At 49.1% G+C, this 25,454-nt stretch overlaps 9 protein-coding genes across 9 annotated transcripts; 3 read left to right on the top strand and 6 right to left on the bottom strand.

Moving 5' to 3' along the window:
• Window positions 1–842: 842 nt before the first annotated feature.
• On the top strand, window positions 843–3,026 carry B0J16DRAFT_151361 (amino acid permease/ SLC12A domain-containing protein). The gene is made up of 2 exons (XM_046122063.1): window positions 843–1,328; window positions 1,385–3,026. The coding sequence occupies exons 1-2, from the start codon at window positions 1,187–1,189 to the stop codon at window positions 2,851–2,853; spliced, it is 1,611 nt and encodes a 536-aa protein (XP_045981133.1). The 5' UTR covers window positions 843–1,186; the 3' UTR covers window positions 2,854–3,026.
• Window positions 3,027–3,204: 178 nt separating this feature from the next.
• Window positions 3,205–5,753, bottom strand: B0J16DRAFT_306666 (dephospho-CoA kinase-domain-containing protein; the record flags this gene model as incomplete). Its single annotated transcript, XM_046124807.1, has 4 exons — window positions 4,770–5,753; window positions 4,341–4,449; window positions 4,175–4,266; window positions 3,205–4,132 (listed from the first exon to the last, which is right to left on the bottom strand). The coding sequence occupies exons 1-4, from the start codon at window positions 5,582–5,584 to the stop codon at window positions 3,205–3,207; spliced, it is 1,944 nt and encodes a 647-aa protein (XP_045981132.1). The 5' UTR covers window positions 5,585–5,753.
• A 114-nt stretch (window positions 5,754–5,867) lies between these two features.
• On the bottom strand, window positions 5,868–8,554 carry B0J16DRAFT_288945 (uncharacterized protein). The gene is made up of 3 exons (XM_046124205.1): window positions 8,329–8,554; window positions 6,967–7,921; window positions 5,868–6,852 (listed from the first exon to the last, which is right to left on the bottom strand). Exons 1-3 carry the CDS (start codon window positions 8,449–8,451, stop codon window positions 6,317–6,319), a joined length of 1,614 nt encoding a protein of 537 aa, XP_045981131.1. The 5' UTR covers window positions 8,452–8,554; the 3' UTR covers window positions 5,868–6,316.
• A 168-nt stretch (window positions 8,555–8,722) lies between these two features.
• On the bottom strand, window positions 8,723–10,286 carry B0J16DRAFT_344150 (uncharacterized protein). Its single transcript, XM_046128155.1, has 2 exons — window positions 9,204–10,286; window positions 8,723–9,149 (listed from the first exon to the last, which is right to left on the bottom strand). The coding sequence occupies exons 1-2, from the start codon at window positions 10,134–10,136 to the stop codon at window positions 8,946–8,948; spliced, it is 1,137 nt and encodes a 378-aa protein (XP_045981130.1). The 5' UTR covers window positions 10,137–10,286; the 3' UTR covers window positions 8,723–8,945.
• A 271-nt stretch (window positions 10,287–10,557) lies between these two features.
• Window positions 10,558–11,690, bottom strand: B0J16DRAFT_400868 (Tim17/Tim22/Tim23/Pmp24 family-domain-containing protein; the record flags this gene model as incomplete). Its single annotated transcript, XM_046132553.1, has 2 exons — window positions 10,558–10,993; window positions 11,046–11,690. 2 exons carry the CDS (start codon window positions 11,688–11,690, stop codon window positions 10,925–10,927), a joined length of 714 nt encoding a protein of 237 aa, XP_045981129.1. The 3' UTR covers window positions 10,558–10,924.
• A 2,214-nt stretch (window positions 11,691–13,904) lies between these two features.
• Window positions 13,905–15,783, bottom strand: B0J16DRAFT_306660 (PQ loop repeat-domain-containing protein). Its single transcript, XM_046124806.1, has 4 exons — window positions 15,444–15,783; window positions 15,360–15,382; window positions 15,159–15,301; window positions 13,905–15,091 (listed from the first exon to the last, which is right to left on the bottom strand). The coding sequence occupies exons 1-4, from the start codon at window positions 15,500–15,502 to the stop codon at window positions 14,237–14,239; spliced, it is 1,080 nt and encodes a 359-aa protein (XP_045981128.1). The 5' UTR covers window positions 15,503–15,783; the 3' UTR covers window positions 13,905–14,236.
• A 390-nt stretch (window positions 15,784–16,173) lies between these two features.
• B0J16DRAFT_288938 (NUDIX hydrolase domain-like protein) lies at window positions 16,174–17,974 on the top strand. The gene is made up of 2 exons (XM_046124204.1): window positions 16,174–17,167; window positions 17,217–17,974. The coding sequence occupies exons 1-2, from the start codon at window positions 16,609–16,611 to the stop codon at window positions 17,903–17,905; spliced, it is 1,248 nt and encodes a 415-aa protein (XP_045981127.1). The 5' UTR covers window positions 16,174–16,608; the 3' UTR covers window positions 17,906–17,974.
• Window positions 17,975–18,581: 607 nt separating this feature from the next.
• Window positions 18,582–21,691, top strand: B0J16DRAFT_400864 (uncharacterized protein; the record flags this gene model as incomplete). Its single annotated transcript, XM_046132552.1, has 2 exons — window positions 18,582–20,477; window positions 20,535–21,691. 2 exons carry the CDS (start codon window positions 18,582–18,584, stop codon window positions 21,342–21,344), a joined length of 2,706 nt encoding a protein of 901 aa, XP_045981126.1. The 3' UTR covers window positions 21,345–21,691.
• On the bottom strand, window positions 21,238–23,802 carry B0J16DRAFT_400862 (PUA-like domain-containing protein; the record flags this gene model as incomplete). Its single annotated transcript, XM_046132551.1, has 2 exons — window positions 21,238–21,747; window positions 22,028–23,802. The coding sequence occupies 2 exons, from the start codon at window positions 23,800–23,802 to the stop codon at window positions 21,660–21,662; spliced, it is 1,863 nt and encodes a 620-aa protein (XP_045981125.1). The 3' UTR covers window positions 21,238–21,659.
• Window positions 23,803–25,454: the final 1,652 nt, after the last annotated feature.

Raw genomic sequence — 25,454 nt, 5'->3', positions numbered from 1 at the left:
ATGGCATTGAATCGCCAAGTTCTGCACCGAACTAAACGAGACAGTGACTGCAGATCTTAGAGTCTGGGCAAGGCTGGAGCTGCACCTGGACCTGGATCTTGACCCAAACAGTCGGTTCACAATGACAACACGATATAATTATGGTGTATTGGGGACCATTATTGAATGATCTAGTATCTAGACCGATGACAAGGGCCATCCGTGATGACGACCTTCCAAATGTAGCTCAATCTATCTGCGGGGCCGCATTACAGGCGTTATGTTGGTTGCGGACAAGGCGTTGAGACAAAAGGATCATACGCTACAAGCGTCATTACTCGGCGCCTGGAGCGTGTTTACTGGCAAAGGACAGTCTCAGACATTCAACAGGATACAGCTGAAAGGTACTTGTGTACCTAGTGCTGAGCATGTGCCGCTCACGCCATGGAAGTACTGCATCACAAGAATAAAAATCTGACACACAGAATTGGGTAGCATTTTCAACAACTTTATTCTCGTGGATCTGAAAATGATAGCGAGTCAGTAAAGATAGCAAGCGAATTAAGCGCGATAGTATATCAACCGTTTATTGAAACAGCACGAGCCATATCCCCAAGTTTCGAGATCCAGACCTCTGACCTGACCGGGCCGGCCTAAGACGATGCGATTTTCGGGTGTGAAGCCTCTCGCCCTCGCCGAGAGAAAAGACAAGGAACCAAGACGGGAACCAGATAAGGGGTGGCAAGCTAGTACTGTCGTGCTACTGTACCCAAGCAACTCGAGGCCGGCATGAAAATCTCGTACCCACCACGATATGGTTAGCTGCAAGTTGACGAGCCAATAGCTTCATCAATCTGCTCTTTAGCCTTGAGATAAACTCTTTGGGGCAAAGCAGGATAGGTTAGACTGCCCGTTCTGCACACCATTAACTCTAAGCTCTCCATCTCCAACCCCAAGTCTACACTACTCTACTCTACTCTAGTTTGACCCCAGCGCCACCAAATCTAGAACGTTGCAACAGCTCCATCCATATTATCGGTATATCGTGCAACAATGTCAAGGATTCGACTACAAATACCGACGCACTCTCCCTCCTTGTTGTGATTGAAGAACCAAGAGCTTTCATCACTCTCAACATCCTCACCTCTCATCTCCTCTTCTCCCTCATACACTACTTTTCACTCACTCCCATCCACGAATAGTAGCCATGGCTTCTACTCCCCCAGCTGATTACGGCAAGGAGGCCGTTCTCGATGTCGCCGAATCCCGCGATGTCGAGACCGGTGAGGTCAAGAACGGTGGTCTCCAGCGAGATCTCAAGAACCGACACATGCAGATGATTGCCATCGGTATGACTTCACCACTTCCCTCCAATACCTAACACATTGCTAACTTCTATTAATAGGTGGTGCCATCGGTGCTGGTCTCTTCGTCGGTTCAGGTGGTGCCCTTCAGAAGGGTGGCCCTGCTGCTCTCCTCATCGGTTATCTCATCATCGGTATCATGCTTCTCTGCACATGCTTGGCCTTGGCTGAGATGGCTGTCCTCTACCCCGTCAACGGTGCCTTCTTCACATACATCTGCCGCTTCGTCGATCCTTCTTGGGGTTTCGCCATGGGTTGGCAATACGCTCTTGCTTGGCTTACCGTGCTTCCTTTCGAACTGATCGCCGCCTCTATCACCATCAAGTTCTGGAGAGAAGATATCAACATGGCTGTCTGGGTCAGTGTCTTCCTTGTCACTCTCATTGGTATCCAGTTCTTCGGTGTTCGAGGATACGGTGAGGTCGAGTTTGTGCTCTCCATCATCAAGATCTGCGCCTGTGTTGGTTTCATCATCCTCGGTATTGTCATCAACTGTGGTGGTGTTGGCGACCAGGGCTATATTGGCACCAAGTACTGGCACGACCCTGGTGCTTTCACCAGCTTCAAGGGTTTCTGTGCTGTCTTTGTCGTCGCTGCTTTCTCCTTCGGTGGTACTGAGATGGTCGGTCTTGCTGCTGCTGAGTCTGCCGACCCCCGCCGATCTATCCCCATGGCTAGCAAGCAGGTCTTCTGGCGAATTGCCATCTTCTACATCCTCAACTTGTTCATCGTCGGTCTCATCCTCCCCGCCAACGACGAGCGCCTCATGGGTGCCAGCGGTGCCAACACCAAGGCCTCTCCCTTCGTTCTTGCTATTCAGGATGCTGGTATCAAGGTCCTCCCTAGCATTATGAATGCTGTCATCACCATTGCTGTCCTCTCCGTCGCCAACTCCTGCACCTTCGGCTCTACACGAACCATCCAGGCTATGGCTGAGCGCAACATGGCCCCCAACTTCTTCAAGTACATCGACTCCAAGGGCCGCCCCCTCTACTGTGTTGCCCTCCAGATCGCCTTCGGTCTCCTTGCCTACATTGGCGCCGCTCCTCAGGGTATGGAGATCTTTGGCTGGCTCTTGGCCCTTACTGGTCTTGGTTTCCTCTTCGTCTGGGGTTCCATCTGCCTTGCCCATATCCGCATGCGCGCTGGTATGAAGGCTCAGGGTGTCAACATGAACCTCATCCCCTACAAGACTCCCTTCGGCGTTGCTGGTTCTTATCTCGGCCTTGGACTTAACATCCTTGCCCTTGTCGCTTCTTTCTACACTGCTCTTTACCCCGCCTCTGGAGCCTCCCCTGCCGCCGAGGCCTTCTTCAGCTCTTACCTGGCCTTCTTCTCTGTCGCTATCCTCTACATCGGCTACAAGGTCTGCACTCGCAAGTGGCAGATGTATGTCCGTCCTTCCGAGATGGATCTCAGCACTGGAGCAGTTTTCCTCGAGGAGGAGGAGCCCAAGGAGCCCTTCGTCTGGGCTGACGCCCCCAAGCGAGTGCTCCGCAGCTTCTTCTGAGCGCCTACGATGAATGATTGTTGATAAGATTATGGATACCCAGTGTAACGTACGAGTTGATGGAATGTATATATGATGTAATATTTCGAGTTTTATTAGCGAACAAAAGCAAGGCGATTAGCGTTCTTGAGCAATATCTGCACATAGACAAAATACGCATATGCAATTCTTACATTTCACCTGAGCACTAGGGACGTGAATCATAAATACGCAACTCGGCTGTTTGAGATATGGTAACAGGAGCTAATGCCTCAGATGCCGAAACCCTTGACTGTCAAAATTATTGAGCCATGCTATCAGAACTTGGGCCAGTTTGTCCTCTGTTCAAAACACTGCCACACGCAATGATCATTAGTTCACGCTCTTTTCAACCAGTGAGAGCTCATGACGAGTCTTCTGGAGCACCTTCACACCATTGGCAATGCCCTTGAGCCAGGTTGTGATAACACCTTCATACCTGCTTCGGACTTGTCGTAGTTCCCGCGCATGCCTCTTGGTCATTCTCTTGATGAGTTTATCCGTGCGCTGTTTCTTGAGCTCCATTAGGTGGGCGTCTCGAAGCTTGTTCAGCATTCGGGAGGTGATCTCAGAGCCTTCTTTGGCTGCCTTGCGGATCGGAGCAAGATGTTCGTCGAACTCACTCCAAAAATCGTTGGAATTCTCAGAGTCGTCAGAGCCTTCAGTGGCGAGCTGTGGTTCAGTGCTAGGTGGAGGAGGGGGCGTCTCTTGTTGAGGAGTGATTGGGCTGGTGATGGTGTCCCCGATAGGAATTGGAGAAGCCAAACGTCGCTTTTTGAAAGGGTTGTCTGCCTCCTCAACTTCCTCGGCAGTCTCGCTGGATCGTGAGCGCTTGGGTGGCACTGAATTTTCCTGAACTGCTTCGACTGTGTTCGCACGTTCAAGAAGATGTTTGTTTTTCTTCCAACCGGAGGCCGTCGTAGGTCCCTGCTCGTTAGGATTCCACTGGCCGATGTTCGCCTTTGGGAACTTCTGCTGGGCAACAACTACATGGTTAGATGCGAAGAAATCATCGGGAAATAGGATTTTAAGCGCAGTGACTTCTGCCCAAGATGACGGGAGAGGCACGTCTCCAATCTCTTGGATGTCTTGGGTTTTGATCGTGTTGACGATGCATTTATAGGCCTGCATTTCGGTTTCCGAGACCCCTTCCTTGGTAATTCGCTTCCACCTTTTATTCATCATGTGAGAAAAACGGTCCTTGTCAAGCTTCTTCTCCGAATTGTTCGGATCAACGATCCAGAGGGGCTTGGTATCCGACCTGCAACCGTATTAGAATGAGTTGTTACAGGTAAGGAAGGACCAGAGCAACTCACATGTTGCCTGAGTTACGATCAGGATGCAGTGTTGAGTGTTTGAAGTTACAGGTGAGGCGTGGAAGAAATTAGAAAATATCTAGGTGGGGTGAAGGCAAGTGCTGGAGGGTGCCTGCCTAGGAGGCAGTCTAGGTGCATTCACCGCGGTCCAACGTCAGGTGAATTAGGTAGGTACGTTTGGCTGTATGTGAAGGGAAAGAGTAGGTACCTAGGTAGGTACTCGGACAGATTCCAGTTCACGTATGATCTCTTCTTGGTTTGCCTACCTAGATACTGTTGGATGACCTCAGATTATCAGAAGAATTGGGCCCCGAAAGCATAAGGGACGAAATACTTTGGTCGCTTTATGCCAGCTCAGACCAGCACTTAAGCTACTTTACTATAGTATCCTAATCCATAGAGGACAAGTCTTCTGTTACTCACCTGGATGGCCAAGTAGGTTCTTATTATTGCAATTCCTTCTCTTGGAAATCACATTATGAAAGAATTTGTGTATCATGATCTCTTCTTGATCTTTTTTGTTTATTTATCTTTCTGTGTTCTCAACCAAGTATCATGGTAGACGCCAGTGAAAGATCCTACAATTTCGCCTGCAGCTTCTTCTCCTCCCACCTCTCGTTGATGATGAGATTCTGCCAGAACCTCCACGTCGCAACCGCAACAGCCAGGGGCGGGCATCCAAGCAATAGCCATGTCCACCAGTCCGGGTTCTCCTTCTTCAACCCCTTGATCGCCTTGTCCAGCTGCTCATGCAAATCCTCTCGAGACCCATCGTTCCAGAGCACAATTCCCTTGCCTTCTCCCCGCTCCTCACATCGCTGAGCCTTCTCTCGTACATCAGTCTGGCTGCGTACTCGGTTCTCGGCATCTTCTGCGCTAAGGTGAGGGTCGCGCGCTCGTAGGCGCTGCATCTGAATCGCTGGGTCGCGGACAGCAACTACAGCTGCAACGCCGCAGAGTTTATCGAGACCGCTTTCAAAGAGGAGTGGGATATCAAGCACCACTGCCCAGTGACCACGAAAGTAGTATCCAACCACAGACTTGAACATCTCCCACCGCACAGCTGGGTGCACAATGTGATTGAGTACTGAGCGGTCCTTCTTCCTCTCCTCGCTGTCGCCAAACACTCTTCGTCCCAGAGCTGGTCTGTTCAATGGTCTTCCTTTGCCGTCGGGTCCATTCTCTGGCATTTTATCTGACGGCTCCACAAGTAGCTCTGGTGTTGTAGGTCCAAAGTGTTTAACAATGGCTTCGTACCCACGGGTTCCGGGCTCAACGACCTTGCGTGCTAGAATGTCTGCGTCTATAATTGGCAGGTTATATGGCTGTGAAGATAGCATTGATGAGACTGTCGATTTGCCAGTGGCAATTGAGCCTGTAAGGCCGATGAGAAGCATGATTGCGTATCTTGTTTGTCGCCAAGTCAGAAGTTAATATGCGCTCAAATTGTCTCGTAAGCGAAGCTCTTAGGGGTTGCCCAAAGTTGGATACGCAAGGTGTCGCTTCTTGATCTTGAAAATGGGATGATGGTCTTGTAATTGTTACGGAATGATATGATAACCTTGGATAGGTAGATGATGCAATTACCGAGGATGTACGGATACACAGCCGGCGAACCCCACTTGGATATGTCCTTAACCATATCAAGGCAACGACATCTCAAAGGCAACAACATGTGAAGACCTTTTTTCGTCTTCTCTACAGATGAATTTGCAGATTCAACTAATACAACGAGAGAATCCTAGCAGAATAATTCTGTGAAGCAATTTCCATATGATGTTCCAAGTAGGTAGTTTACCCCCTTTTGCAATCTCATGAACGCGCCCTCGTCGCTTTGACCCATGTGCCATTAGCCGTTGACCGTTGACCGTTGACCATTGATTGATTGATATCGCATTGTTGAGCAGAAAATCTGCTTAGATCGGTCTTGAGTCAACTAGAACTTGTCAGCTTCAGAGTTATTCGCATGCAGGGTTCATGGGTTCTAACAAATTGAGGATGCGTGCGGGCTTGGGTATTATCTTCTTCTGCCACTTTCGTGCTTTTCGTGCACCGTGGTTCGCCTGTAGGACTTGGTCAGCACATGGCAAAAGACTGAGCACTTCATTGATACTTACGAGACGCTTCGCCTAATTGGGAAGTCGGACGGCATAGAACCATCCCTCGTCGGTCACATACCACTTGGAATCACCCATGTGATCAATGGTAAATCGGTTGCGCTGGGTCCAGTTCCCGTCAACTTCACGGACATAGTAGAAACGGGAAGGGTCATCATCTGCGGGCTTAAAGTCCTGGGGCTCGTGCAGCTTGTTCGCATGTGCAAACTTGATCTGACGGAACTGCTCTTCGCCCGCAGTACGACCAACACCCATGACTTCGGGGATATGTTGAGAACCACCACCACCAGGGACATTACCTGCAAATACGGGGACCGTGCCGGGCACAGCAGTTCCGCCCGCCAGACCGACCGCGGGGACGCCTGGGATGTTCTGCATCTGCGGTACAAACTGCTGCTGCTGCTGCACCTGCGGCATCTGACCTGCGATGAGAACTGGCTGCTGGCCCATGGTCGGCTGCTGGACGTAGTAGGGCTGCTGCTGAACAACATAGCCTCCGTAGGCACTAGGCTGGGGAGCTATGGTACCGACAGCTGGCTGCTGTAAAACTAGTCAGCATATGTCCATGAAAGCAATGAAACTTTTGCAGAGTGAAGCAAACATAAACTACAGCCCCTCGCTCAACGGTACAGGAGAGATGTACTGAACCGCTTGGTTCAGACGAGCCCCGGATGAAAGACAGAACAAAAGGATGAACCAGCAAAGCCGACTTGCATAGTAGGTATAGCCATTGAGATAAAATGTCTTCGGAACCACGACGGTATTGTAAGATGAGGAGGGGGTAGTCAAGGGCGTGGGGGCAATAGTAAAAGGGGCAGCAGAAACATAGTTAAAAGAAGCAGGGGAACCGACTTGAAGACCGGCAAGGCCACCATCATGGCGAGGCACGTAGACGTGTTGCATAGGACCAAAAGTGGTGTCAGGCACGGGCGGCTGGAAGTGCAGCCCGTGAACAGGAGGCGCAGCGTTCTGATAGTCGCCCATAGTGTTGGCTTGGTTGAGGTTGAGAGCTGGAGACTGAGGGCCTACGCCGATATACGTGATGGGAGTCGGAGTAGGAGATGGAGATGGGGTGATGTTGTTTGGTCCTGTGCTGATGTAGGAAGCAGGATGAAATTGAGGAGGGGAGAAGAATTGCTGCTGAAAGGCCTGCGGAGGGGGCGAGATGAAACTGGTCGGCAGCTGGTGACCGAGGCTCTGAGTCGGGTTGGCACTGTAATGCCACTGCAGCTGGTTGGCGCCTAATCCAAGAGCGGGGAAGTTTGTAGGCTGAGTCTCTACCTTTTTCTCGGGGGCAGAAGTAAAGGCAGAGGTAGAAGAAGTAGCTGGAGCAGTTGTTTTGATTCCAGGAGGGGTCTTGGGAGCAGAGACACCGTTGACTCCAGCACTGAAGCCACCGCTAGGAGAATTGGCTGTAGTGTATCCCGTGATGCGATCGGTATTAAAGCCGCCCGTCGATGAGGATGAAGGAGCAGTGACCGCTGGTTTCGCCTCAGGCTCGAAATGTACTTGACGAGACTCGGGAGTTTTGGGTCGTCGAGGCGTTTTGGGAGATTTGAAGGGGTTCGCGCCTGCCGAAGCCATGATTGCTTCTTTTTTTCTTCTCCACGTGTGCAACTCGAACAATTGAGATAGAAAAACTTCTCTCAGGAGGCCTGTGATTCAGGAACCTCGAGGCCTGAAATCCCCTTTTTCGATGAAGAAGGAAAGAAGGGAGAATTTTGAACGAAGGAACAGCTCAAGATACGACCCTCGGCCGATGCAGAATAATGTAAACGCTGCACAAGGGGATGTTTACAATCAACGCGGCTTCTAATCTCCCAGTTTTGAAGATAAGGATCCATGAAAGTCGTAATTTGGTTTCCCACGTGGCTGTCACTGGCAAATGCTTCCCAAGTGAAAAGCATTCAACTTTCGCATATTTCACCTCTCAAAGGAGCGAAGGAGATCAAATGGTGTATTCGAATAGAACCAAAACAAAAAGTAACTGAAAGCAATCAAGATGAAGAATCTGTATATCTTACCACTTTTTGCAGCTCCCATCTCTGCCCATCATGTACCCATACAGACTGCTCAGGGGCATTGTGCAACCCGTCGAAAGGATCTTCGTATTTGGACCACGTCCAAGGGAAGCAAGGGAGACACATTCTTTGAGTGAGCAGATACAGGCCCAGGAAGTTGTCTAGGTAGATTGGTTTTTAAGGTCGTCGTGTTTGTTGAATGTTGGAGCTGAGTGTGAAGATGATAGGCACAAGTCCTCGTCCCGCTTTGGCACTCGCTCATCACTGTGGCAGTGCGTCTGCTTCCAAGCAACCGTCACAAACAATTAAACGACGGTCTTTATTTAATAAATACATATTATACCTTTTGTGCGTCACTGTCTTTTTTCGTTGTTTACGATCTGTTGACGGATAAAAAGCTCTCATATCCTCATTTAGTAACTAAAATTGGTTGATTTCGCAATGATGAAATACAGTTAATAAAACAAAGCTACACAAGCAAAGTGCGCATTTAGCAAGGACGTCAGTATCATCCGCCTATATCATGCAGTGCTTGTCTGGACAAAGCAAGCTCTCCATCCCCTCGAGTCTCCAGTCGTAATATACAATCGATCATCAACAGCTGTAATTATTGGCATAATTCAAAGCATTGCCATCTTCGCCATGTCGAGGGCTTGTTTAGACTTCGCCGCTTGTTCTCTCTCCTCGTCAGTCCGGCATACAAGCAGCAAGTCCACCATTGCCAGCTGCTCTATTGAAAGTCCAATTTCACCGCATCTCTCTTCGACCTGCTTCTCGAGATCCTCCAGCTCGGCCCACCATCTGCGAAGTCGAATCTTCCAAGGCTAAGTGCAATATTGTCAGTTGAAACTCATATATTGGGCGCTGGCCGGACTCACTCGAACAAAAACCGGGTATTTCTTGGCGTACACGCCAGTGAGGAGCTCTTGGTATGTATCCTCCTTCAACCTCGTCCATGTCCTGACCCGGTCTGGTGATTTTCCAAAGGGGATACTGTAGTCAGCTTTTGTCCATAACCTAAAGATCCACTGAGACAGCTCGCAGTCTGGTTCAGATGGCTTGACAAAGCGATCCAATTGTCGATGCATCAATTGTAGCTTCCGCTTTTGAGCTTCATCGCCACGCTTCGAGAGAAAATCAAGCTTCTGACGGAAACGCTCAATGACGTGGGTGCTGTGCTCATCGTCGTGGGGATACCAGCTGTCCAAACGCGAGACGAGTCCGTTTAGATTGCTCCCAATAGGTACACTAATGCGCTGGTAGGTTACTTTACCGTCAATTCCCAATTCAAGAACGAGGACTTTGTGGTATCCGGGCAGCTGTTCTGTCTCGTCCTCTAGCCGAGTTCGGGCTATCATGGAGACCAAACTAGGGAGGTCGTATGCCTGCCGGACCTCACTCCAGGGCGTCGAGGCCATATGAGGTTTGTAGAAATTTGCGTCCCAAAGATTCTGGCACGTCTCCTTGATCTCTTCTTCAATAAGACGTAGCATTTTGTCATGGAAGCCTTTATCTTGGGCCGTTTTTGAGCGATACACGTCCCGAACTTCATCGTGACGTTTCTTAAGATCGTCTGCGATAGTTTGCTTCTCTGCAGGCAAAGGTGTTTCCGAATCGAACGGCACAACCCAAAGTCGGTCGAAGCCATCAAATACATTCATCCAATGGTCGGATGCTATGATGCCTGCCCACTGTGGACTCCAGAAGGCTGTTACGTCGACCTGGTTATGGATAGGCACAACTTGAGCTTTTGCTTTCCAGGTATCAAGGCGAAGTCGTATCATGAGCTCTTTGAAGTCTTTGGGGTTCATAGTAGCGGGATCCTGCCTGGAAGCAGGCACTTTGCGGGATGGCCTGGGTGGTTTCTTTGAGGGCGCTAATGTTTTGCCCTCCTGGATATTGTCCTCAGCAGCGGGAGGATGGGTGGCTGGTAGATGACCATCCTGAGTAGCAGACGATAGTTCTCCAGTAAGCTGGGAGACTGGAAATGACCCCGTACTGATCTTGTCGCCTTCGCTCATATTGAAAGGTTGTGGGAGAAGAGTTCAAACGATAAGATGCGCCGCGCGGGATGCGAGCAAAGAGGAATAGAAAGTCGGCAGGATCCATAGGGAGGTAGAAGAAATATTTGATTGCCACGGTGAACAAAGATGTGAATGAGATTGGCAAGCGCTATCATAACTCCGGGCAGCTGCATCGCCAGTGCCAACTGACAAAGGATGCGGCGATTAAGTTAATGGTCTCCAAAGCATTGCCATGAACTTCGTGGCTACTATTCAAACATTTGTATCATTAAATGACCAGACGCCCGTCCCCTATCACATTCGTCTAATGCTCGCTGACCGAACCTGATGTAATGTACATTTGCCCATGGGAGGAGAGATGTCCGTTGCCATGCTACCAAACTCCGTCGAACGCTGTAGTCACGCCATACCTATCTTATACAATGGGAATCCCATCCCGTACCTCGTCCTTCTCTCGGCTTGCCTCTCTCTTTTCGTTCATCTTTTTTTCGTTGGCGCCGCCTTGTCTACAAGGGCGCGATTATAACGGGTCGACCAATTTGACGACAACGGTGAATAGAAATATCATAACGTTATTACAGAGCAAGCTCATCAGATGCCGCAGGGATGGGCTCGGGAATAGGGAAGAAGGATCGTCGCACAATCTTTACAGAAGTCAGTATGGGAATATTCAGCGAACACGGATGTGAAACTTACAGCCCAGGCACCGGCTACAGAGGCCACAATACCACCAGAGATGGCCATAGGACGAACACCGCGAGTGCTCTTGAAGAGCATACCACTCAGCGCACCAGCAAGAACAGTGTTTCCGGCATCGTGCTTCCCACGGAGGCTACCAATCAAAGAGTTGATGCAGTTGTAGATAATAGCAACGACACCTAGCGAATTACCGAGGAAGGGTCCTCGTCGAGTAACCGAGTTGAGGACAGCGTTCAATCGCAGCTTAGGAGGCTGACCGGCCGATCTTCTGAGACCCTCCTGCAGACCCCAAGCACCTCCAACTCCTAAACCGGCCAGATATGTGATTCCGGTACCGTAACACAAGTCGTCTGTGAAGCCACGCGAGGGCAGGACTGATTGGCCACCAGGCAGCTCGGACAAGGCTGAGTCCTCGAGGGAAATGTATTCGAGCGTATCTCTGTTGAGGCCGGCGAGGGGGTGTAATTGCGAGGGGTCGGCAAAGGTAGAGCTCTGGAGGAAGGACTCGACGCCCTGGCCTTCCGTGGGGTCGTAGGAGAAATGCGCGGGTTCTTGTGTCGTGGGTTGCGAGTGTGACTGAGACTGTTGCTGCTGGTGGCCAGACTTGTTGCCGCCAGTGAAAGCGTTCCAGATAGAGCCCATTGTGAATGATTAGATATGACCGAATATGTGAAGGACAGTGACCGTTCGAGGATTGGAGTTTGGGTGGATTAATCCAGAGTCGCAAGGCAAGTCTTGTCCGAATCTCGGGCAACCTGAAGGCCTTCTCCGGGTTTAGATTTTTTTGGTCCCCACTCACCCAGAACCAAGATTCCTCCAAGTTCTGTCACGTGCTATCACGGCCTTTCACCCGATGATGATGATGATAGTAGGAAGCATTACAGCGAGATACTTAGAATGCGAAGATAGGCACATGATTTGTATTGACAATGATAGATAAGGTACCTGAGCCCATCATGAGCATTTTGACACTGCAGTATGAAACTTGAGCAACCCCGCGATCCATACAATCTACCTTGCAAATACCTGTGCAGACCCAGCACTCAGTCTCATCGCAGACAGACGACACAATATTGAGGCGTTACATCATCGGTGCAGTATTGTAGGTGCCTGTACCGTTTGTCGGGCCGTACGTGTGCTGCTGAATCGTACTGCAGATTTTGGTGGCTTTATTCAGGCGTTGCCGAAAAAGTCTTTGCTGGAGAAATTTTTTGCACGCAGGGCGACAGTCTCGGCGTAGCACTCCCCGAGACCATGAAAATTCAGCATCATGACTCTTGCCGCAAAGTAACATTTGAAGCATCAAGATACTCGGTTATACGCGTTGGCACAGGTTCATCAAAGGTACTCGCTTTGAGGGGCCTTCAAGATGTTTAGACAGAAACAGAGCCTCACTGCGACACGAGCTCAGCACACTGCAGTACTGGAAGAAGCATCTCCCGGTTGCGTGAAGACCTGGCGCAAACACGATTTACGAAGGTGTTCATGTTCAAAATAAACACATTTAATATGGTATGTCGAGATCACCCCACAGTCACAGACCTCTGATGGTCTGCGGCTGATTAGGAAGAGCGATCACATTACTTTAGGGGGCCGGGAACGGAGAACCAGACATCGAAAAGGTCTGACTCTCAGCAAGCCGCAAAGCGGAGCCGCCATTAAAGTATAAATTCACATGACGGTGAAAGTCTACTCTACTGATGTAAAGAACAAAAGAAAAAACAAGACAAAGGTCGGCGGAAGAGAGGATTTTTATATTCGAAATTCTGCCACTGATTGCGCTAGTCTTGATTAGTCAGGGGGCTGGGAACCCAGCGTTGTGGGACTTTTTTTTCGCTGGGTTACATAATATTTTGGCATGTGGAGACTTTGACTTCAACTTCTCAGTGGGCCGAACCATATGTTTGGCTCTCGATGCTGCATTTTGGGGTTCAAATCTCTTTGTCCCATTTCTGGGTGGACTCTTGAGCTCAATTGCGCCGAGATGCATGGTTAACGTATCGGCGTGGCCTCTCATATGGGTTTAGTGCGACCAATTCTAGAGGAAGGGAAAATTAGACCATAGAGGACAAAATTATATCGTCATCTTCTTTGCATTACCACTAGCCTTTTGTTTGTATGATTATGTGCCTTCTATGCATACAACAAGACCGGGATCGGGCGAGTACAGTAGACATGGCTTACCTAGGTAGGCAAGAATCTCCGGACCGAGGCAACAGAATTGAAGGTTCCAATATGTACTCAAGGGTAGCAATTGAGGATAAACTTGAGTAGTAGATTCAGACTACAGGAAGGTAAGGTAAGTAATCGATATGTTACCTTGCTTGTCAAAGTGTTGGAGTTTCGGCATAAATCCATTTGCCAAGTTAGTTATTGGCACCAGGTTGTTTAATGAAGAGTTTTGCTGCTTCTTGATGAGCGTGGGAGTTGTAATCCAAGTGCCAAAAGGCTGTGATTTGAAATGGATGTCTACACGATGGCAACTGTGGTTCACAGACTCACCGCAGGTCTTACTACTTATACATCAGGAAGACGAGCAAAAGTAATCTCACAGCGCACTTCGTACGTACGCAGTAAAATTCCCAGTCAGCTCTTGGAGATTGGAGAAAATAAGCAAAAATAGCTGTAACATAGTCTACCCGGTACCCTATAGCCTTGGACTTATCTTAGACACTCACCAGACATCGGCTTGATTCATAACAACCAACAAGCCAACAGCCGTTACTATCAAGATTGACAAGAGTTTTTCTATGTCAGAAACATTGGCTTGTCCTGACCAAGCCCAGCATGTTTGGTTCATATTCAATCACACGATTGTACGATTATCTTCTACAACCTGTTTCCAACAAACACAGGGTATGGTTAACAAAATGTCGATTGCTCCAGAAATGCCTGATAGGCTGTCTGTTTCATGCTATGGATAGGCAGAGCCCTACAGAGGCGAGCTGATCTAATGTCTTGTAAATGTAACACATATCCAACTCCGTTATAATAGCGATCCGATCCTCATATCACCCTCCTTTTTTATTTTCCTTTCCTCTGTCATATAATAGCAAACGCCTGCCATTGTTCGATCCTGTATGCGCCCTAACCAGCCAGGGGAGATGTGAGAACAAAAGAAATCCGAACCAAAGCAAAACAAAAAACTGTCATCCCAAGTATGAGCTTTATAGAATGTTGAAGATAGATCATGGGTGGTAGACAGAGTCACCCCTTTGGAGTAGGGGGCGCTGATCCCAGCTGTCCTCATTGCCGCTGTCATCTTCGTACTCGTCCTCCTCGACAACGTTCTCACTGATTCGTCGGCGAGTGGGGGTTGCGACAGTCTCAGGTTTGCTATACATGAAGTATTGAGCGAAAACGCCCAGGTCGAGGAAAAGGGTGACAAGACTGCCAGCCAGCCAGCTCAGGTTGACCAGAATGTATTTGCCATAAATGTGACGAGCCTCACCAGGCCTGCATTCATCGTGCTTACACTTGGGATCGTAGGCAAAGATGGACAGAACGTAGGTGATGTTTCCGAGACAAGCAAAGAGGAAGAAGAGCATGCTAAGCCCATCTGTCGTCTTGCGTCTCCAGTTCAGGATGAGCTGAGGCAGTCGAGAAGCGATATATGCGACAGTACAGAGATATCCAAAGATCTGACCGGAAAGGCTGAAGTGAAGGTTGTCCTCGCCTCCGACGTTGGTATCGCCGTCCTCTTTTCCGTGAGAGGCCTTTTGGCCCAAGAACCAACCTACGACACCAGCAGCAATGACCATCAGCACAATGATGGTGTTCCAGATAAGGGTCTGGAGGACGGTCGGGGTTCGAGGTGCAGCATCTTCGGCGATGTGAGGAACGGCAGGCGACAGACCAGACCAGTCTGAGCCGCGACGGTCATCGTGAGCAATAAGTCCTGTACGCTCGTTGGGTTCACCAGGGGCCGGGGTGGTCGGCTTCGGCGCAGGGGTCGGGGCGTCGCGCCAAGTAAAACCGCGATAGTAGAAGCACTGTCCGAGGAGAACAATATCTGCGATCGTGTAGTAGATTGCGAGAATGATCTAGAAAACGAATTGGTTTAGTGACTTGGGTTTGCCAATACCAGCGCAAGCTGAGCGTGAATCGTACCATAGTCGGCAGAACGCCCTGAAGAACGGCACCCAGAATGTTGAAGACATCGCCAAGAAGCCAGACAATGATGAATTGAATCGAGAGAGCATCGGCACTGCCGCGCTGGAAGTTTTGGATAATCTGAGGAGAGAAGACAACGACTATTTGCGATCAGTATTGTTCAATAGGTAGGAAGACGAACGAGTCATGGTCACATACCCCAGCAGGCAATTGAAATTGAACTTTAAAACAAAAATTATTAGCAGGTCATAGCATTGAGATATAGAACGACCAGAGACATACCCGCAAATGCCCGAGATAGCCTCAACGTCGAGATTCAGATTCGCAGTTGGCGGAGTCATGATGAACCCTGGACGACAGGTGGCAGACTACAGAGTCCACCCCAGCTCGTAACAAAAACCGTCCTAGCAGGCTGAGAAAAACAATCGAGTCGTGATATTATCGCATTCGTCAATTTCGGTGGGAAGCAAATCGTCTAACAATATTTGCTGCTGGATGTTTAAAAAGTTTGGCGACGCGAAGCTGAGAGCGCAACATAAAGGGAGAGACAAGGCAGGGCAAGACAAGAGCAGAGTCAGGGTTGCGGGATGACAGACTTTTTTTCAGTCAAGGAATGGTCCCGTGCCCCAGATAAAGACGTCACTGTATCATAGAGAGAATTAGGTATGGATTGCGGGGAAGATTGCGCTAGAGATGCCCTGGGCTTGGCCGAGGACAGCGGGTGTCAGTGGAGGGTCCGAATTCGGCAGCGCCCTGAAAGAGAGAAAGGTTAATTCGAAGATCCAGATCTGATACAGAATAGCCAATGCTAGTTGCGATGCAGAATTGCCATAAGAAAACAGCCAATTGGAGATTGTTGGGACAAATTCAGGGGTTGTTGAATGCAAGATTGCGCATAAGTTATATCTCGTCAATCTGATCATGGATTGATAAGTGAGGTCGTATCATATTCAACGTTACTAGATGACAAACACCAAAAAAAAGAAGGCGACAAACAGATCAATCGCATCGCATCCTTTTCTCTCTCTCGAGCAAAAACCAATCATAAAAGATCATGACTCACCAAAAATCCATCCCGCACTTTAGAGGTCCATAAGGGCCGCAGTCGCCGCAATATTGTCACTCTCCTCACCTCAAATCGCTGCAACTTCTCACCGCTAGCCCTAGAAGGAAATAACGGGTCACTGTCCCTCGGACTTAAATCCGACTACCACTTTGCTTATAAGAACTCGCCTCTTTGGTGCCCGATAGCAGATCTCAGTACCTATCTTAGGATCAACACCAAAGGCTCAAGTTTTGTCGTCCAACAGCAAATACCTTTCGCTTCTCACATCGACACCCAAGTGTTTGTCGGTTCTGCATCTGATTCCTTCTCAGGTCAATTACAAATACAAATACAAACACAAACACAGACACAGAACTCAAGCGCCTTTGCGCAGACTATCCGATGTCATCAGCCACCCAAGTACCTGACCTGCCAGTGGTCGCAGCTCTTGTAAGCGACGATTCCATGTTGACCCGTCGCTTTGGAAAGGAGGTCGTCAACTACTATGCCGGAAGCTCCATTAACCGATTCTCTTTCCTCCGTGCCGACACTGGCTTTCTTCGCAAGGCTGCTGCCAGTCCCACAGCCCGATACATGGCTCTCAGTGAACTAAGCCCTTTGGTTGTCGATAAGAAAACGCCAGCATATTTCACTTTCAATGAGATCCAACCGCTGGTCGGATCAGAACCCTTTGCGCATACCGAGGACGAAGCTATCAAGAACTTCGACTCCACCAAGACTTCGCCTCTTATTGTCTTCCTTGGCATGTTGGAAGAGGGAAACGAGGACCGTATTTCTTCTACTGATCACGGTGATATTCAGGGTCATCCCTATTTTGCTGTTGACATTACCCCTAAGGGTAACCATGCCGAGAAAGCAGCCGGCTTCTTGGCCGAACAGGAGAAGAAGGAGATTACTCTGGATAAGAACCCCCGTGCCATGAACTACTCTCCCGCAGCTGGTAAGCATCAGTCTCTAACTAACTTGACCTTCGAAACTAATGTTTCTAGCCGCTTTGTACGCTCAAGCCAGATCCATGGTTGACTGGAACTCACGCAGCCCCTTCTGTGCTGGCTGTGGACAGCCTAATCTGTCTGTTCATGCAGGTTACAAGCGCGTCTGCCCTCCCTCCGACAAGAAGGGTGGCGAGAACAGCGAGCCTCGAGGAGATTGTGCCACCCGCCATGGCGTTTCTAATATTTGCTTCCCTAGAACGGACCCCACTATGATCGCTGCTGTTGTTTCCGCAGATGGCACAAAGATTCTCCTTGGCCGCCAAAAGCGTTGGCCCCCATACTGGTACAGCACTCTCGCTGGTTTCCTTGAGCCTGGCGAGTCGATCGAGGAGTCGGTCAGGCGCGAGGTCTGGGAGGAAAGCGGTGTTCGTGTCGGCAGGGTCGTTATCCACTCGAGCCAGCCGTGGCCTTACCCTGCTAGCCTCATGATTGGCGCTATTGCTCAGGCACTTCCTGGCGATGGCGAGAATATCAGCCTGAACGACAAGGAGCTGGAGGCGGCGAAGTGGTTTACAATGGACGAGGCTTGTAGGGCACTCAAGAACGGAACAAGCCCCTTGGGAGAGGCTGCCCCTGAAGGATACAAAGAGGGCGATCTACGACTGCCTCCTTCTCAGGCCATTGCAAACCGTTTGATCACAGCGGTTGTTGAAGGGTACTTGACTGTAGCCCCTAAGATCTAGAAGACTGACGAGGCGTGTCTAATTAGTATATAGAAAGGTGAATGTAGAAGCATCGGATTTGATGGGAGCATATATTCTGCTACCAGTGTTGCTCTCTGTGAACTTACTGTAGAACTGTTGACCAGTCTTCTTGTAGTACCTCTTGGATCAGGTAATTGGCTATTTCAAGAGAAGTCAATGGACGAGTTTCCCATAGGTACTCAAGGCATACACTTTCTCGACAGTGACAACGAAGAGTTTCTCTTAACTAGAGCATTTATTCGCTACTGAAAGACTGCTAATGAAGACGATGCAGAGGCTAGGTAGGTATACCTTTGCTGTCCCGAGAGCGTAGAAAATATATGTGAAGGCTCCTACAATCTCGGATCAACAAATAAAATTTATCTCTACCTACCTAGTCGACTGCCTATTTGGAGCTGTCTTATCGAGCTCCACCTACTAGGTGAGGTAGGCAGACGAGAAGGAGAGAAGGTCATCCCCCTTCTACCTTGACAGTGCCAGCAGCTGCCAACAACAAACCGCCGTTTCGACTTTTCATCCACTGCTCGCCTGTGCAACCAATTCCCACCTTCACCAGATTCATTTGGCAACATCCAGTTTTGTCTCTTCTTTGGCCCTGACGAAATCGTCTTCCTTTTATCCTCACTCTCGCGATGACAAGTCGCTCGGATTCGTAATGGCGAATCGCAAACTCAAAGGCCCCTCGCACTTTTGCGAGTGGGTAGTTGGCACAACCATCGAATCTGCCCTCGGTCCTATCCCTAAAAGCAAACCCCCAAAGAACAAGAAACGAGAAGTCGTACGTGTCGAGGTTACTACTGATGATGAGTCCGAGGAAGACACCGTCAGGATCACCTACCCTCGCACCGGACGCACCGTTCCTCCCTCTCCCCCTGACCCTGACCCTGAGCCGGAATCTGAGCCCGAGCCAGAACCTGCTCCTGTGGTTACCGAAGCCAAGACTGTGATCAAGAAAGTCCGCTTCGAAAACGGGCCTGTGAAATCTGCTTTGAAGCAAACCGTCGTCATGACCCCAGTTGAGTCTTCTGATGAGACATCTGAATCTGAGCCAGAGTCGGATTCCAGTCAGTCCGAAACTATTTCCAGTTCCGATGCAACTGCTTCTGACGCTGAGAGTTCAGAAAGCTCTCCCAAGAAAAAGAGAAAAAGGAGAAAGAAGAAGAGACAGAAGCAGAAACAAATCAAGACTGATTCTGAGAGCGACTGGGACTCAGATCCAGACCCGGCTTGTAAGTGTCACAGATGCGTCAAGGGTCGAGAGATATTGAGGAGGATAGGCAAGAAAAAGAGCAAGGAGTACATCCCCCCCAGCCCTGAGACATCCGAATCCGAAGCAGAAGAACTCCCCAAGCACAATCAACAGACTGGCAAGAAAAAGAAGAAAGGTGCGAAATGGATACACGAGCCGGAACTGGATTCAGATGCCTCTGATTCTGCTAAAGACACCTCTGAGTCTGAGTATGACACTACATCACCTTTGAAACAGCGCCAATTCAATAGGAAACAGTCCAAGAAACAGGGCAAACAAAAGGGTAAAAAGCAGCAAGAGCCAGTGTCTGAACCCGAAACATCAGAATCCGAACCGGAGCCTCCATGGAGGAACAAGAAGCAGCAGCGAAAGGCCAACGCCAAAAAGGGTGACAAGAAAGGCAAAAAGTTTGCTCCGGATCCAGAACCCAACGAGACTGACGTGGAAAGCTCAGAATCGACCAAAGAAACAGAAGACGAGGCCGAGCCAGAAGAGAAACCCAAGCAACAAATCAAAGGCAAACAGAAGAACAAGAAGAATCAGGGCCCCAAGCAAGCGTGGAAGGCAAACAAGCAGACAAATAAGAAGAACAAGAAGCAAAAGGCTGATAGAGATGCGAATAAAGAGCCAGAGGACCCCGAAGAAGCAGAAGCTGAAGAGAAGACTTCTGAGGGTACCAAAGAACAAGACCAAGGCAAGTTCAGGAAGATGAGAGGCAAAGAAAAGGCACAGCCTAGATGCAAGGATGGAGTCAAGAAGGGCAATTATCCCGAAGGACTTCCAGGCCCTCACATGCGTCGCCCTCAGTTGATCGAACCGATCCGGGCTCAAGTTGTTCAGACAGAACGCGTGATCGAAACTCCAGAAGATCCAGCACCAAATGCTTACTACGATCCAGAACACAACGTCATGAGGGTCTATCATGGTCCCGTTTACGGAAACCACCAGAGAAATGCTCTCTACCCCGACCGCAATGGTTTCACTCGCCCCTTACCCATGGGAACACCTCATCCTATGCATAATCCCTTCTACTATGGCTTCAACAACCCAAAGGAATACCTCAACTACGCACCTATGTCGCCATACCATCAGCAATACGCAGGCGTTCCACCCCCAGATGCCTATTCTCACGTGCCAATCACTCAAGGAATGTCCCATCCTCCCTGGTATGCTATGGGTGGCCCACCAGGCCCTCCCCCAGGTCCTTCCCAAGCCCCAGCTAGTTACCAACCAAAGACTGCGCCGGCTTCCAGCAAAGACAAAGCCAGTCAGAACAACAACGTTGGACCACCAAGTCTTACTGTAAGTATTGATGGCAGCGAGCAACAGCAATAGAAACATACTTAACTCATAAACCAGGGAAAGGATAACCCGTATTTGCCCAAGAGAAACAAATCTCAGCTCAGCGCATGGGGTAGTCAAGGAGCCCGGACCGCTTCTAAAGAACACAGCCAGCCAGCTGGTTCTGTTAGAGCTGGGTCGAACACTTGGGGCGGTAGCAACAACAATGATCAAGGAAACACTTGGGACAGCATCAACAGTAACGATCAAGGAAACGACTGGAACAGCAACAACAATAATGATCCAGGAAACACTTGGAACAACGGAGCTGGCGACCAGAATACCCAGAATGACCAAGGGGGTTGGGGTACTACCGGTCAAGACAACAGCAATAGTAATGACGCCGGCGGGGGTGACGAACAAAATGACAGTTGGGGAAACAATACCAATGAGAACCAGGCAGTAACCGATTGGAGCAATGGGAACAATGGCGGTACCCAGGAGACGGCTCCGAATGATCATTGGACCCCCACAACACCATGGAGCACTGGATCGAACAAGAGCAACGAAACTGTCCGCAAGGGAGACCATTGGGGCAATGATACTTACCCAGGTGCTGGTGGTGACTGGGACCAATCGAAGGATGGTGTGAGTAGTGTTGGGCAAAGCGCAGACAACAATGTTGGTGTTTGTGGAGCCAATGATGGGAACGCAAATGGGAACGGAAACGACCAACCTGTCTCTTCGGCAGGAGACAACCCTAACAACGTTATGCCCGGCACTTGGGTAGAGACTCCGGGTGTCACTGCAACTTGGGACAATGCCACTGCAACTTGGGGTGATCCCACTGCAGCACAAGAAACAAATGGTGCGGCCGATAGTTGGTAAATAGAGTCGTTGCATTATGAAAGATATCTACATGATTCAGTCAAAGGGGGTATGGTATCCGCAAAATCAAGGATGCTATGACTGACTGCCTCCTGTTCTTACACACAACCCCAGACATGAGAAAACTTGACTTTTTCCTAAGATTTGGGGTAAATATTGAGGCAGGTCTAGATTGGAATAGACTAGCTTAATAGATACGTTGTCTCTTCGTAGTCAAGTCATCTTTCTCCTCTTCTTCTGGGCCCAAAAGGTCAATACCTTGAAACTTTTGCCTCGTAAAATGCTCCGTAATGCCATGATGCAATCCAGCCCGCCCTAGCTATCGTCTCGTTGTAATCGTCCTGTTTGTGTTAGAAGTGGAATAATATCAATTCCGCAGACCGTTTTGTTTCTCGTACAGAAACTGCGCAATAAAGCAGAAAAGCACGAGCACGAATTGCAGAACCATGCCGAGAGAGAGATAGTAGGGCAAGGGTTGTCAATCAGAGGATCGTGCAGCCGTGGTAGGACCTGGACGGCCGTCAATCAGCTTTGTCCTGGAAAAGGGAGACGTCGTTTTAGCCTGAGCGACAGATGACGACGACGAGCAAACGCTCATTGAGAGGAGTGGTGAAATGAGAGGATATATGTATGATATAGAATCAAAATGAAGGAAAGGTGAGATGTCATTGGATCTTACTCACCATCGGGCCATCTCCCATTCCACAATCCATGCGCAGCAGATCTTGAGACGCTCGCGTACACTGGATGTTCCTAGGAGTCGATATTTCTCAATATCCTTAACAGGTAGCATGCTGGCGAACCACCAAGGGAATATGGCAGGATCTTCCGGACATTCGCCATATATAGTTAACATCCGTTCAGTCAACCATGGCACACTTTGTTCTCGCATTCGTGAGACAAAGGATGAAGCGTACTGCATCAAGCTTTGTGTTGACATCGTGTCGATATCGACCACGGATGTTGGCATATGAGGACTTGATGAACTTGACCGCGGTAAGGGCGACATTGATGGTTGTTCTGTAGGTTCTTTGTCTCCCTCCAAAATATGAATAGGGTCTTGGTTAGATTCGGTCTCCATTGGACTTGCTTCAGCGGCTTCGGCTGCTTCTTCGTCCTCAAGACTGACATCATCAACTCGTTCAGTCTTGCCAACCATGTATCCATCAAGGAAGTTGTGTTCAAGAACACGGAAGCGCGACAGACCTACAGTCTCTATGAGACTTCGTCCATCAGGATAGAATTGAATATTGACAATTCTAAGCAAGGTGCCCAGTTCGTGGAAATCACTATCCCCAGGATATTGACGCCGTTTTGGTATCACCATACCAAACGTGTGATCTCTTTCAACCGCTCTTCGAATCATAAGTCTGTATCTTGGCTCAAAAATATGTAGGAATGTCGGCATGTGAGGAAACGATAGAGTGCACACAAAAAGAGAAGTATCGTACTCTTCCATTTGCGTAACACGTTCCGCATCCAATGCTTCTTTCCGGGCGTTTACTTCTTCCAACCAAAACGATTCGATGATTCGCTTGATAGTTTGATTGGACGGCGACAGAGTCTGATTAAGTAAAGGGCTGATGGCCAGCGAACGACGGCATATTGGGCAATATCGTGAATGGTCAAGGATACGATGTAAGCACGACCTGCAAAAAGTATGTCCACATGTTGTTGTGAGAGGGTCATAGAAAAGCGCGTAACAGACCTGGCAGTCCATTTCAGCACGAGTAACATCTTGCGCCTTCCGAACGAGCCCTGTGTCGTCGACATCGGGAGGTGGTGACGGGGTTGCCGAGATGATCTCGTCATAGGAAATATCAGCTTCATAAGAAAGATCACCTTCTTCTGCCAAACGATATGTAGCTATGACCTTTCCACCTGGTATGACTTTTGAGTACGCGTCATCGTCATTCCGCATAGAAGCAATGCCCGCAGCAGCCCAGGGGTCCTGCCACATGATTCTTGTTGCCAACTCAGTAGTCGATGACTCGCGCTTGAAACGCTCTATTTCTTCCCTCACATGTTGGGCCGTTTTGTTGAGAACCACATCGACAGCGCAATCGCCAAGAGCATGTTCTTTCCCACAGTCCTCAAAAGGACATCGGAAACCGCGAAGTCGATCGGGAACGGCAGGATATGTTATATTGGCGCGCAAGTGAGTGTTGGGAAGACAACGCCGGCACATGCTTTTACCACATGGGAGACTGATAGGCTCGTCAAGTGGTAGCGAGCAGATCTGACATTGAAAGAGGCGTACGAAATCTCGGGGTGCAACATCGCGATGGCGTGAACCCGGAGTAGGTGATTGGGACTGTGTGACTTGTTGTGGCTGCCGGCCCGAGTCCGGGTTTTCGTTGTCGGAGTCAGTGGGCGGGTCGGGAGTCGGCGACTCGTGAGGACCGGGACCGGAGGCAGGATCGGTCGCAGAATATTGCGACGTACTGTTTGAGGACATGAACGTCTATAGACTGCGCGTGTATTGTTTGACGAGAGGAGGATGAAATGAAGACGGGGTATAATATCGTGTTATTCGAGTTCGTTACTCTTCGTTCTGTCGTATCCGGGGCGTCGAAACTCTCTAATAAGGTGCGAGCCTCTATATGATTGCGATTCCTGTAGAGGAACGCAATATTATGCAATGCCGTGCGTTAATTCGTTGAAAAATAAGAAGAAAGAACTTCGGTATCCAAAACTATGCTATCTCTTGTCCAATTTATGACCTGTTATTTGATCGTGTTCGTTGGTTTTGTTGTTGAAGACGAGAGCTGCAGTCTTCTTGGCGTAACCGTTGAAATCGTGTCGAGCGCATGAAGGTATATGCAGATATGTCCAGTTGACGAGGACAAGCCGGATTCAAGATAGACATGGATTCTAAAGAGTTGTGAGATTAAAGAAGTCGTATCGCATGTAGGAGGTGAATCATTTCCGTAGAATGAGGTCGAAGCAGTGTAAGGAAGGGATGGTAGTCAATGTCGTATGTGTGTGTATGTATGTATATATGAGACGAGGTAGGTGTACAAATTTGGTGGGGGGAGAAGTTATGATGAAGTAGTTTTGGTACTTGAGGGGCGGCAAGATGTCATAGGTTTTGATATGATGGGCATCAGTTCAAACGGCTGCCGAAGTCGAATCCACTTGTTTTACCAGGGTTCAGGGGAGTCGGACTGAGCTCCGGGGGTTCTAAGGGCTCGAGATATATACTAAAGAGGGACGGGCAATAATGACCGGCCGAGGGGTGAAAGAAGGAAAAAAGAAAGACGGCGTCTTTCTCTTTTAAGCAACCGAGTGCAGTACAGTAACTTAGGAATGAGATGGGGGAAAGGAAAGGATTGGGCAAAAGCGTGCTGAAGAAAGATGAAATGCAGCAAGGATAGATAGTGATCGTCATACAATCAAGACAACTTACCAATCCGGGACAACTTTGTAGAGACGCAGAGGAGAGGAAGAGGAGGACAGGCAGAGGGGTGTGTGGATTTTAAGAGAGTACTGTAGGTTCGGTACCTGCTATGTAAAAAAGAAAGACACAAGAGCTCCCGAATCGGAGGCGAACTTGAGAATAAACAGATGATGATATTATCTATCTGTATCTGTTCTGTATGTGTCGTTTCATGGAGTAGAAGGAGGAAAAGAGAGGGAGGGAAGAATGTGTATAAGGAAGGAAAGTCGAAGGCGTCACGGTTTCTCGTGACAATACAAAATAAGGTACCTACCTACCTAATAATACATACCTAACTCAACTGGAAGGCAAGAACGACGGGGGTGGTTGCCGTACCATACATTCTATTCTACCTTAGGTAGGATGAGATGGAAAAAACAAGTGGAGAGATTCTAGTTCTAGTTCTGGTTTTGGTTCTAGTTCTAATTTTTGGCGATGCGAGTCTTTGGCAGGTACCGAATACTTGGACGGCTTTTGACAACTGGGAAATGCTGTAGATTTTTTCAACTTTTAGTTAGTCTAGGTAGCATGTACAAGAGGGTCCAAGTCCAAGTCCATCCCCTGGACTGGAGCCCTTGGGAGGACCCTGCGTATAGCTATCACGATTTAGACGCCTCCATAGCACGATACTTGATTTGCCAGGTTAGCAGCCACAGGGTTCACTCCATTTT

The sequence above is a fragment of the Fusarium flagelliforme genome (genome assembly GCF_020744385.1).
Source record: "Fusarium flagelliforme strain FIESC 12 MPI-CAGE-AA-0113 chromosome Unknown B0J16scaffold_5, whole genome shotgun sequence".
Classification (NCBI taxonomy): Eukaryota; Fungi; Ascomycota; class Sordariomycetes; order Hypocreales; family Nectriaceae; genus Fusarium; species Fusarium flagelliforme.
The sequence above is the reverse complement of the archived record's forward strand: the minus strand, read 5'-3'. Positions and strand labels throughout refer to the sequence as shown.